This window comes from Lutra lutra, chromosome 16, assembly GCF_902655055.1.
Source record: "Lutra lutra chromosome 16, mLutLut1.2, whole genome shotgun sequence".
NCBI lineage: Eukaryota > Metazoa > Chordata > Mammalia > Carnivora > Mustelidae > Lutra > Lutra lutra.
In genome coordinates, this window is record NC_062293.1 from 44,958,721 (window position 1) to 44,971,891 (window position 13,171).

General features: G+C 43.7%; 1 protein-coding gene across 2 annotated transcripts in view; it reads left to right on the plus strand.

Annotated features, from left to right (window-relative positions):
- The window catches only part of VPS53 (VPS53 subunit of GARP complex), a 137,436-nt gene that overhangs the window by 40,604 nt on the left and 83,661 nt on the right, over window positions 1-13,171 (plus strand). For both annotated transcript variants that reach the window (XM_047706057.1, XM_047706058.1), the window contains 2 exons: window positions 1,367-1,486; window positions 11,706-11,784. In XM_047706057.1, the coding sequence (XP_047562013.1) occupies window positions 1,367-1,486; window positions 11,706-11,784 (199 nt within the window). The remainder of the gene's footprint in view (window positions 1-1,366; window positions 1,487-11,705; window positions 11,785-13,171) is intronic.

Below are 13,171 nucleotides of genomic sequence, written 5' to 3' on the forward strand. Positions count from 1 at the left end.
CTATAGCCCCTGCCTTGGCAAGTTTTCCTATTTGTGTTGGGCTCAGTTGCAATGCTGTTGGATGTTCTGTATAGAAACAGGGATTTAAAAAAGAAAGGAAGCGAGAAAGTGAGAGAGAGAGAGAAAAAGAAAGTCTTGATTTATCATTCATCCCATTTTTTTTTTCAACCCACTTTTTCAAAGACAGTAGCATCCTGTTTGGTTTATAGAGAAGCTATAGGGAATGATGCCTGAGGACATTAGAAGTAGTATTCAAAGGAGGCACTGGTTATTTACCATAAGAGGCAATCCAAAGGCCTCTTTTACCAGCAAGATTCTTACGTGGCTGGGAATTTGCCCTGCCCCAGCTTCAGTAGTGTCTCATGTGAAGACAGAGAAAGAACATCTTCACAGAAATTTACATGCAGTGTCTGAAGCTGGGAAGTGGACAGGGTCAGACTCCTTCCTGGTCTCTCCAGGAAGGTTATGAGCTCCAGCAAGCCCTAGTCTATTCTCCTGTGAGTAGTGATCAGAGATATGAGCCAGCCAGCGGTAGACTAGAAGAGCAGTTTCCTTGTCCCTTGCTCCAGATGCTCCAGATGCTCCAGATGTCTTTTCCCACCAGACTATCCGACCAGGCTGCAGTAGCACCATAACACCAAGTTGGTTTGAACTGGATCCTGTCTTTCTAAATGCCTTTTTTTTTTTTTTTAATGTTTCTTGGTTGTATATTAAACATTTAATTTAAAACCCCAACCCTAATAAAAAATTTAGATCTACAAATTTGACCTTCCCAGTGCTTTTATTAGCATCCTTTTATTTAAGCTTTATTAACCATAGGGAAAGTAGACATGTCTGGGAGAGTTGCTTAGCATTGGCTTTACACCTACAGCTTTGAGTTAACATATAAATGCCTAAAAATGTCCTTTGTTGTATCTTGGGAAGATGTGTTTGGTTTGCCCATATGCTGTAATCCTTAGATAGTAACATTCCTATCCCTGTTTTCTGTCAAAAGTCTGCTAATCCCGTAATACCCAACCCAAATCCACAGTCTTCCCAGATTCTGTGTCCCCACCCAATGAGAATCCATCACCCACACATTCTTTTGTACCTCCCATAGCACATAATGTGTATTTCTGTTGAGAATTCAGTTTATCCCACTCATGTACTTGGCTGTGTCTCTCTTACTAAGTGATACCACTTTGAGGCGTTTGATTAGTTCTTTTTTTTTCCCCACCTCCAGTGTGCAAGACCATATACAGTTAGTGCTCAGTAAATGGTTACCACATCAAGTTGATGTCTGTTTTGGAGCTCAGAGTAGGTTGTTCCATATCTGTATCTTGTGTCCTTCGTGTTTCTAGATTCTCAACTTCTTATTCCCTTGCAGAGCTATGACCAGGCGAAGACAATATGGAGAAGTTGCTAACCTTCTTCAGGGTGTGATGAATGTTCTGGAGCACTTCCACAAGTATATGGGAATTCCACAGATCCGGCAGCTTTCCGAAAGGTAAAATGTTGGTGGAGAAGACAGTCTTCTGCTTTAGAGGAAGATGGCGCTGGGATGTGCTTCAGCACCTAGCTCAGTATGTTCACTGCAGCATCTTCTTGTAAGAGGGACCCTCAGATGTCATCTCATGTAACTTGGTGGGATATAGATGTCTACACCCCTTTCCCACTCCTTACTATGTCTTCTAAAGCAATCTCTCTTAGACTGTTGCTGGCCTGGCATCATTGGAGGGGCAGCTGGCGAATTATGTAGGTAGACATCCACATTTGTGAGGAGAACTGTTCCAGTTGTCTCTCTCCTTATAACAAACCACCACCACACTTAGTGGCTCACAACGACAGGTATTTCACTCGTGTAATTTAACCTGCCTCAGCAGGAATGTCTCTCACTTCCGCTCCATGCAGCATCAGCTGGGGTGGGTCAGGAGGGGGCCTGAGGGATCCAGGGATCACTCTAGTGACTGGCCAGTTGGTGCTTGTTTTCCGCTGGGAGCTCGGCTGGTTTGTCTTCCATGGGCTGCTTGGTCTTCCTCACGGTTAGGTGGCTGGGTCCCAAGAATGGGCCTCCCAAGAGAACTAGGCCTTGGAAGTCACTGTGGGAGGGAGTCACAAGGCAGCCAGGATTAGAGGAAGGAACGTAGTCTCCCCCCAGCCCCTCACTCGGAGGAACAGCAAAGTCTCATTGACGAAAAGAGCACGTGGGACGGGCTGTACTGCTGTGGCAGTTTTTGGAAAGTCTCATTTGCCACTAGAACTTCAGATGTGACAAAATGATGACTTCGCCTCTTCTTTTCTTCCTACCTCTGGGAAGTTTCAGTCCCAGATTCAGAGCCAGTAGGAAGGAGACCTGATACTTAGAAGGAAGGTGAAGGTTCTAAAGGAGAATAAGAGAGGAGTGAATTGAGTGTGTTTTCTATTAGAAATAGCTGTGGCGAGAATACTGAGGAGGCAGAGATGGTCACAATTGACGAATCCTAACCTTTCTTGAACAAGAAGAGACAAAGGGGCTGGGCCCTTGACAGCAGCCAGCATTCTCATTTCTGTCTTCTTAGTCAGGCCTGATTGCCACAGGCCTCTTTTTCCTTAAGTTTCTATATTTTTAATCATGTAAGTAATTATGTAAGTAATATAGGTATGCATTTTCTTTATTTAAAAAATAGCCAAATAAATATACAGATGGAACTGAAGTCCCCTTTAGCTTTCCCTGAGATCCTAGTGCTGCCTGTACAGGCAGTGACAGTAGTGACTATTATCAAGTGAATGTGGATTCCTCTCGATTTTTATCTGTATATTTACAGAAATCTGTAGTTTCAGTTTGTGGGTTTGGGCTGTTTGGTTTTAATAAATGGTTTCACACCATATGCTTCATTCTGAAACTTACTTTCTGGTTTTACCCTCACGATGTATTTTAGAGATTTTCCACACTGATATACAAACCTACCTTGTTCTTTTTATTCTTTTAAATTTATTTTATTTTTTAAAGATTTTATTTTTGCGAGAGAAAGAACGCGCGCACGCATGTGAGAGAGAGAGAGCACAAATAGAGGGGAGAGACAGAGGGAGAAGCAGACTCCCCACTGAGCAGGGAACTCGACATGGGACTCGATCCCAAGATCCTGGAATCATGACCTGAGCCAAAGGCAGATGCTTAACCAACTGAGCAACCCAGGCGCCCCTACCTCGTCCTTTATAATTGATGCCTGGAATTCTGTAGTATAACATACCACAGATTATTTAATAATTTTCCTATCACTAGGTTGTTTGCTTCTAATCTTTAAAAGTGATCCCTTTTTGCACATCGATAAATATTTCCCTAGGAAAGATTATGTCATGGGTAAAGTCCAATTAAAATTTTAATAACCACTGCACATTTGCCTTCCCAAGAGGCATTATCTATTTTATAGTACCATCTGCAGAGTATGGGAGTGCCACTCCCCGTACCTTCAAGAAAGCTTTGTATTGTCAGTTTTCCTGTTTTATTTAACTGGTGGATGAAAAATAGCATCGCGTTCCTTTTATTTCCTTTTCCCTGGTGACTACTGACACTAGTTCTCTTTTGATTATTGGCCGTTTGTGTTTCCTCTGAAATGCCTGTTACTCCTTGCCTTTTTGTCTGTTGAGTTATTTATTCCTTTCTTATTGTTTCTATATATTCTGGACATTGATACTTTGTCAGAGCTGGTAGATCTTGCCTGTAAAACCATGTGGGTGTGTTACTCTCTTAAAGGTAGATCTTTGACTCTCACTGTGATTTCTTCCATGGTTATTAATTGGTCTATTCAGGTTTCTTATTTCTTTTTTTTCTTTTGTTTAAATCATGTTAATATATACATAAAATATACCATGTTAATAATTTTCAAGTGTGCAACTCAACGGTGTTAATTATATTCACAGTATTATACAACCATCACTACTTCTATTTCTAAAACTTTTTCATTACCCCAAACAGAAACTCTTATCCATTAAAGAGTAACGCCCATTATCTCCTTTCCCATCTCTGGGAACCTGTGTTCTATTTTATGTTTCTCTGAGTTGCCTAGTGTAGGTACCTCATATAAATGGAATCAAACAATATTTGTTCTTTTGTGTCTGGCTTATTTTACTTAGTACAATGTTTCAGGGTTTATCCGCGTTGTAGACTGTCTCCGAATTTCATACCTTTTTAAGGCTGAATATTTCATTGTATATATACACTACGTTTTGTCCATCCATTCATCTGTGGGTGGACACACAGATTGCTTCTACCCATTAGCTGTTGTATGATAGACTGGGCGAATCTTTGGTCTGGCATTTCGTGTTGCCTGTTAAAAATCTGGTCAGTCTTATTCTTAACTCCTTAATAAGGTAATCTATTTTCATTTGATTTTTATTTTGCTCTGGAAGCCTTTGAGATTAGGGAGAGGGGCTGGTCAGGAATTTTACTAGGATATAGGTCTCTTATCCTTCATGTTGCTCTGTACTTACCGTATCTTCAGTCTGAAGACTCATGAGTTTCTTAAGTTCTGAGGAATCACTTTCTTCTGTTTCTTTGAGTAGTTTCTGTGCTTTGTTCTCTGTGCTTTCTCTTTGTGGAATTTCTATCATGTGAATATTGGAACTTCTAAGTCTGTCTCTCTTTCTTTCTTTAGGGAGGACGAGGGGGTGATACAGAGGGAGAGGGCGAGAGAGAATCTGAAGCAGGCTCCATGCCCAGTGCAAAGCCCAGCACAGGGCATGATCCCACAACTTTGACTGAGATCATGACCCCAGCCAAAATCAGGAGTCAGCCATGCAACCAACTGAGCCACCCAGGCGCCCCAGATTATATGTATTTTAAAGCTCTGATTTGCCTGTTCTGTTTCTTTGTCCTCTGATAGAAGGTTTTCGGTTTGTTGAGCATGGTGACTCTTTCTTGGCATTGGCATTCCTCCAGTGTTTGGTGATTTCTAACTGAAAGCTCATTTTTGGCTTTGAGATTCTCTGTCATCCTGATCAGGGTTGCTCTTCTATTGCCACCTGCTAAGAGGGGGGTGGAACATGCTGCTCAGCTAAGAGCCACAGATAGCTCTTCTTAGGTGAGATGGGTCTGGAGCTGGAGGAGTTGCCAGGTGGATATGCCAGTGGCTGATCTGCTGGGCTTGGGGGCTCCCTGATCGGCCTGGATGTTGGCAGCTCTCTGGCCACTGCAGAGGTTCTCAGACCCATACCCATTCCATGACCTGAGCGTTCAAGGCAGGGATGCAGACCTGGACACCGGCCGGCTTCATTACTCCCCTTGTAAGAGGCCAACATAGCGTGCTGGCATTTGCTTCAGGGCCTCTCCCGCTCATGGGATCCGCTATCCTCATGTCTTCCCTCCCACTCATGGGATCCGCTATCCTCATATCTTCCCTCCCGCTCATGGGGTCCGCTATCCTCATGTCTTCCGTTTTTGAAAAACAGTTTGCAGCAGTGGTTTCCTTCTTCAAGCCCGTGCTACCAGGTAGTTCTGAGTTTCTAGCATGCTTCTTCTTTTCTTGCCTGGTTCTGGATTTTTATTAAAACCTTTTTATTATTTCTAAGGACCTGGGACAGGAAGGGGAGGTTGCAGCATGTGCCATCTTAGAGTGGAAATGCCAGAGGACTATTAGGGAATGTAAGAACAGAGCTTGGCAGAATACTAGGGAAATCACCACCCTTTCCCCCATCCTTCCTAACTCCTTCACACTCAGAACTGGCCAACCGCCATATCACATGGGGGCATGAAGTAGCAAAGAGAGCAGACAAACAGAGCCTTATGAGCTACCAGAAAGAAGGAGACTTGGGAGAAGGCAGACTTGTTCTCAGGGGATGGGGGAGGAGAACGGAAGGGAAGGCACTATCACCTCCCCTTACCCTTGTGATAGTCCAGAGTTGATCGTTTTTTCCCCATTCACTTATTCTTTCCTTCATTTACCTAATAGATACACACTATGGACTTTCTGTGTCCTAGGGCCTGTGCTAGGGTATTGAAAGTACAAAGTAAGAAATACATACTCTGTGCCCTCAAGGAGTTCACCATTGTTGTGTGCAGAAGAGAGACACTAGTAGAAAATTCTAGTGTGGCATAGATACAACAGAAGTGGTAGATGCAGTACAAGCAATAGCCAGATCTCAGAAGAGGAACTGAAGGACTCAGCCTTCAGGGGCTGAGGGCAGGGTCACGGAAGAATTCAGTTTTCATCTGATCTTAAAAGAATAGGTAAGATCTTACCAGCAAGACAAGAACAGAGGAGGAAAAATAGAGAACATCGTGGTACTTTGGAAGACAGCAGAGTGTGAAAGTCTGCATAGGTAGGTAGAGTCACATTTTGTACACCTTGTGAAAGAGTCTATTCTTTATTTTGTGGACAGGAAATATCTTAAGTAGGGAGGGGCATGACCTCATTTGTGTTTTGTAGAAGTCTTATGGACTGTAGCTATAAAGGACTGGAGATTGAGACTATGTTCTAGACCAGAAAAGATAAGAACCTCACCAAGACAGTAACCATGAGGCCAAGGAGATCTGGGGAGGCATTTGTTATCAGATGGTTGCATTGGGGCGCATGGGTGTCTCAGTTGTTAAGCGTCTGCCTTTGGCTCAGGTTATGGTCCCAGGATCCTAGGATCGACCCCCGCATCAGGCTTCCTGCTTGGTGGGAGGCCTGCTTCTCCCTCTCCGACTCCCTCTGCTTGTGTTCCCTCTCTCGCTGTCTCTCTCTCTCTCCGCCAAATAAATTTTTAAAATCTTAAAAAAAAAAAAAAAAATCGGTTGTGTTGGGTGGCATTGTTGGATGGCAGGAATATAGCAGAACTAAATTCTATCCCTAAAAAAGCAATGTAGGGACGAATAAGAGGATGCAGTCTTTTAGGACTCTGCTTTTTAACATTTTTCAAAGAGGTGGTTTTTATAAATTTGAAAGAACTTTGTGATCACTGTTGTAAGACATTCTCCTTAAAAAGAGACAATCTGACATTCTGGCAATGTATTTCAGTGCTCCAAACATTCATTATCATGTAGCGTTGCTGCCAACAGGAGGACTTAACTTTTCTTTTAGTTCATTTCGTAACTCCTATTAGCAAAAAATTTGTGTAGGTTAAAACAGAATAAATATGTGTTATTAAGTAACACTACACACAAGAAATCTCTGGTTTTTAGTGCTTGACTACAATTGTTTTTCAAGAGGTACTCAAAGTTTGAGGAAAGTCCAGATTTCTTATTTTTAGCATCTTTTCTGGTGAATTCTCCTCCCTTATGTTTGCACAGTGATGGTAGAACCATCTGGAAATGATAGAAATAGCTGTTTGTTGGGGGGCAGGAGAGAAGGCAGCAGAGTTATGCTCTGTACATTGCTTTAGTTTCTCCCATTTAATAGCTTGCTGTCTATAAATCGTAGTAGTCACATGAAAGGTTGTGCTCTGAAACCTTTGCCTGTACATTTGAAATATGAAGTTCATGGACTTTGATTTGAATGTAGCTATTTCTTCCAGCTACCCTTCTGGAAAATGCTTAAATGTTAATGTAGCATTGAGGGAAAGATTTTTTTTTCTTTGATATCATCTTTACATTTCAGAGCCTCCTGGCTTAAGAATATCCATGAGAGCAAATGTTTCTAGTAATCAGTCAGTATTTCCTGAGAAAGAGTGGAAGGTTCTTGCACTCTCCTGAAACCCATAAAACTCTTGAACTAAAAAATATTTTTCGGAAAAAAAAAATAGTATTTGTCGGGGCTATAACTAACCTCTTACATGGAAGAGGCACTTAGCAGGCTGGAGGGGACGGGGGGTTCCATGGTGTAGCAATGAAAGAAATTAGAGAATGAAACAGCCTGACTAGCTGTGTGACTTCAACAAGTCCTTTCTGAAAGAACTTCAGTTTCAAAAGCTTAAGGGTGTGCCTCATTGTCCCCCAGAATCACACTTAAGATTCTGGATTCAGATTCTTTATAAAGCCTGTCTGTTTGGAAATAGAGCATCTGACTAATCTGACTCATTAGCCATTCTGTCCAGGACAGACTGTGTGTTTAGGAGGTCAGTTCACTGTGAAGTCCTGAGGGTATTTCCCTTGGGGCATTTACAAGGTAATGGAAGCATCAGGATTACTTTATCTACAAATGTCTAAATAATTTTCATAATTTGCTGTATCCTTCTGCTGCCACCCACTGTGCAAACTGATAACACATGTAGGAAAGGTCACCTTTGTTTTTTGTTTTTGTTTTTTAAATTTATTTGTCAAAGAGAGAGAGGGAACACAAGCAGGGGGAGCAGCAGGCAGAAAGAGAAGCAGGCTCCCTGGTGAGCAAGGAACCCGATGCGGGACTGGATGCCAGGACCCTGGGATCATGACCTGAGCCGAAGGCAGACTCTTTTTTTTTTTTTTTTTAAAGATTTTATTTATTTATTTGACAGACAGAGATCACAAGCAGGCAGAGAGGCAGGCAGAGAGAGAGAGGGAAGCAGACTCCCTGCTGAGCAGAGAGCCCGATGCGGGGCTCGATCCCAGGACCCTGGGATCATGACCTGAGCCGAAGGCAGAGGCTTTAACCCACTGAGCCACCCAGGCACCCCCGAAGGCAGACTCTTAACCGACTGAGCCACCTAGGTGTCCCAGGAAAGGTCATCTTTGAACAGTCCTTCGTCAGATGGTATGGCAGGTGCTAGATGTCATTGGTTGACCTTCCTTTCTGAGGAGCATAGTGACTCCTTTGTTTTCTAAGTACGATCAACCCTGAGTTGTCAGCATCTAAGTGGACTGGACTTACTTGGATACCGGGAGGAATTTTTATTTACTCTCTTCTCTGTTAGTTTTAGATAGGTTTCTTTTTTTTTCTTTTTTCTTTTTTTTTAGATTTTATTCATTTATTTGACAGACAGAAATCACAAGTAGGCAGAGAGGCAGGCAGAGAGAGAGGAAGGGAAGCAGGCTCCCCCCCTGACAGAGAGCCAGACGCGGGGCTCGACCCCAGGACCCCGGGATCATGACCTGGGCCAAAGGCAGAGGCTTAACCCATCGAGCCACCCAGGCGCCCCTTAGATAGGTTTCTTAATGATTCTTACGAAAATCAAGATAGCTCAACTCTTCTGCTACCAGCGTCTCAGCTGGTCCCATCTGTTTACCACAGGAACTTCCTTTTCCTTGTTAGCAGAGGGAGGAGTGTGGCCGAAGATGTGTTCTTTTAGTGTTGACTTCTTTCTAGGATCCTGTTGAGGCAACTGATGGTAAAGACTGCTGTTCATGTCTCACCCTGAAAATGCTTGGAGGCCTGGTTGGGGTTTATAGATGTCGTCACTAACATCAGTAAGGGGGACATGGTTGCTCTTTCATCGAAGTCATCGACGGACACTTGGAAAACTATGCTTGGAAACACTTACGTTCCATGGAAACGTCTATGTTCCGAATCCCACTCTTCTGCTCCTGCATTAGCCATAGGTCCCACTTGCAGTCACCAGTGCAGGGGTCTGCTGTTGCCAGCTCGCCGTGAAGGTGGGTGCAGAGGCATAAGCGGTCCCCCTGAGGACAGTGAGAGGCATCCGGTCCAGGCCTGCATCCCCACCCTCTTACTTCACAAATCTTCTCAGTTGTGGCCCAGGTAAGGGAAATGACTTGTTCACATGTGGCTCGCTGGTGGCAGAGCTAAGTCTAGACTGTCTCAAGACGTGACTTTGGAAATGGACTGAAGAAGATGACAGGAGGATCTGCCAGTCATACTCTTGTACTTCCCCCGTCTTCTGCACTCTGGAAGTACCCAGCCTTACCATAGGCTCTGGTTGTCTTTTCAGGCACCCCAGCTCTTGCTGGGTGGAGTTGGGGTGAGCGGGGAGGGTGTAAAGGGCAGAGGAACCTTCATACCACTGAGGTGCTCAGGAGCCATGAGAGTATGACCAGGAATGTCCCTGACGGGGGGGTGGGTAGAACTTCCCCTCCAGGAACTGTCCCTGTGGCTTGGGAGGAACTGGTGCTCTCTCTTTGTGGTGCCAAGAGGCAAGCAGGAGCAGAGGGGCCAGAGGCTCTGGAAGTTCTGTCTTGTGATCTGGCCCAGGGGAGGCTGTCTGCCTGGCACATTATGTGGAGTCACAAGACCTCTGAGGTAGTTTTACACAAGCATGTTCTCTGCTCTCCTGTCAGAGCTCACACTCAGGGCATACTTCCCACTGTGCATTTGGCATCTTGAAGTGGCTGGCCCTGCTTATGATCTGGGGGACGCTCCAGTAACAGCCGTATCTCTGTCACTGAGTGACTAAAGAGGCTGCAAAGCCACCTATAAGAGTGGTTTTAAAAGTTTTGAAGATGGTGAAAAAACCCTGAAAAGTACCTGAAGTAAAGCATAATTATAACGATGCCACAGAAAAAAACCGGATTGTTTGGGGTCCTGCCTGTCCCCTCATTTAACAAAAAAATTTCTCAATTGGTTGCCAGCCACTGCTGAATAGCCCAAGAAACTGTGGTTTTGAGCTATTTGCTATTTCTAGAAACTTCAAAAGTTAATTCCAAAGTAACAGGGTGGAGACCAAAAAAGGAAGAACACGATTTTATGGCGCTTCTAGCAGGGGTAAAATATTTGCCTCAGGCTCGGGGCAGTGAGCTCTGTGAGAATGGCTGGCGGGAGGCATCCAGCTCCCTGGCCAGGGGAGGACATGATCATTGCAGGTGGTGCTGACACACACAGTTCCTTTCTCATGCCAGCTGCTTCTCCTCTCTCCTCTCATTTCAGCCGACAAGTATTTTTTGAGCTCCTGGTAGACATGCAAATGCCAGGTTAGGTACTGACCTTTCCTATTGAGCTCATTTTTGTCGTCAGCCAGGCTTCTGAGTGAACTTCAGCCTTCATTCAGTGGCCTTCACTCCCAAGTAACAGCTCATTTTGTCTTTTTTTTTTTTTTTAAGTTTTTTTTTTTTTTTTATTTGACAGAGAGAAATCACAAATAAGCAGAGAGGCAGGCAGAGAGAGAGGAGGAAGCAGGCTCCCTGCTGAGCAGAAAGCCCGATGTGGGGCTCGAACCCAGGACCTGGGATCATGACCTGAGCTGAAGGCAGCGGCCCAACCCATTGAGCCACCCAGGCGCCCCCCCTCATTTTGTCTTTTGAATCTTCTTTTTACTTTAGAAAACATTCCTTTTGCTCATTTGTTGTTGTTTTAAGATTTTATTTATTTATTTGAGCGAGGGAGCGCACAAGAGCAGGAGGGAGAGGGAGAGAGAACCAACCCAGGGCTTGATCCCACCACCACAAGATCATGATCTGAGCCAAACCCGAGTCGGAGGCTTAACTGACTAAGCCACCCAGGCGCCCCTTCTTTTGTTCATTTGTTAAAACTTAGGATCCTGATGTTGACTTACGGGTTGAAAAAGCAGCATCTCTGAGGCAGGTTGGAGTCCTCCTGCGTTCTGGACTCCAAGGAGCAGGGACGCAGCCCTAGCAGTAATCCAACATGGATTTCTATTGGATTGGGGGTTCTTATGTAGCATTTTCTCACGGCGTGACTACCCCCTGATGACACCTTAGAAAGATAAACATATACTCCCTTACACCAGGTGAGGGTTAGCCTAGAAAAACTTTGGGATATAGAAAATCCATCATGGGAGTAAATCAGATGCCTGGGTCCTGGTCATAAAGCCACTACTAACTAGTGCGTGACCTCTCTTCTCTAGCCACCACCCAATCTGAGCCCAATCGATCTTTGCATACTTACTTATGGATATATGAAAATGACACCAGGCAATGACATGTTCTCTTTTCCCTGCAGAGTGAAGGCTGCCCAGACTGAGTTAGGACAGCAAATCCTGGCTGATTTTGAAGAAGCATTTCCTTCCCAGGGCACCAAGGTATTATTTTCCATCCAGTCTTAGAAGTTATCACCATTCTTGCCTAATTCACATTCTCTGCCGTGACTCTTCCTTTACCATTCCAAAAGTGCCTGCTGGCAGCCATAAGTCTGTCTGCTAGAGGTTTGGGGTGATGAGACCATCCTTGATTTTAAATATCCCAAAGCAATGTTGGTTCTTCATCTGTGGTCTTCCAGCATCAAAGAGCGAGGATTTATTTTGGTTTAATTTAATATGTGTCAAGCCTAGTATCTCATTTGCCCAGCAAATTCCTTTTTTCTCATGCCTGTGTTAAAAAAAATTTTTTTTTTTTTAAGCCGCAGTGTTTTTTTAGAATCGTTACATAACTTATTGGTTTCAGTTTGGTGAAGAGACAACTGGGAGGAGCATCCACAGGCTTATGTAACTCTCAGAGCGACACAGGAGACTCACTTTTAATGATCAGAAGCCTGTTCTTTGGGATTAATCCCTTTAACTCTCGCTGGTGGCATGGCTGTTTGTGTTGTGTCTGGAAGGCCCTGGTATTTTGCTTGTGGGCTATGGTTACACTTCTTCCATAACAAGCTTTGCCTCACTTGGCTGTCACTGTGCCTGGGTAACTGCTTTTAGCTGTATCTTTCAAATTGTAACAGATGTAATCTTAATGCTTTGCATGTGTTGGGGAGAGAAGAACCTTTAGAAGCTTTTTTTCTCTATTATTTGAGCTATTTCAAGAGAAAGAATTATTCAACACAGAAATGAACTAGAGCACACACAGGCAAGCAGCGTTCCTCACTGCACTTGGCGAGTGGAGGTGGGGGTATATGTTCATTTACTAAGCCAAGGGACATTTCCTGGACCTGCTTTATAATTCAATAACTGGAAATATCTTGATCATTTTTCTTTGTGCTCCATGAAAGAAACTTGGGAAGTAGGTGGGGGTAGCTGCCCCGGCTTTGTAGATTACTTCCTATAGGAAACCTGCTCTGGATTTTAATGTCTGTATAGGTTAATGGCTGCCTTCTAGTAATCAGTTATTTTATTTGTAAAACATGTTCCTCTCAGGACTTTATATTCTTTATTCATTTGCTACAACTGTGGGGAGTGGATGTTGGAAAGCCATTCTGTAAAAAGGGATTGCAGGACATTCACAAATTATAAACTGTTCTTAGCCCAGACTGCTCTTAGCCCAGAGTCTGCTTTACTATACTCTGGTATCTAGCCCAGTTTCTTGGAGCTTCAGAAAGATATGAATGAAACATAGCTTTATGTTTTAGAAGAAACTAGTCATGACCTACTTTATGTCTTTTTCTCAGATCCCACCAGGCAGATGAAGTTAAAATGGTTTTAACAACTTGCTTACTTTTTCTGTGGCTGGGTAACTTAATTTTTTTTTTTTTTTTTAAGT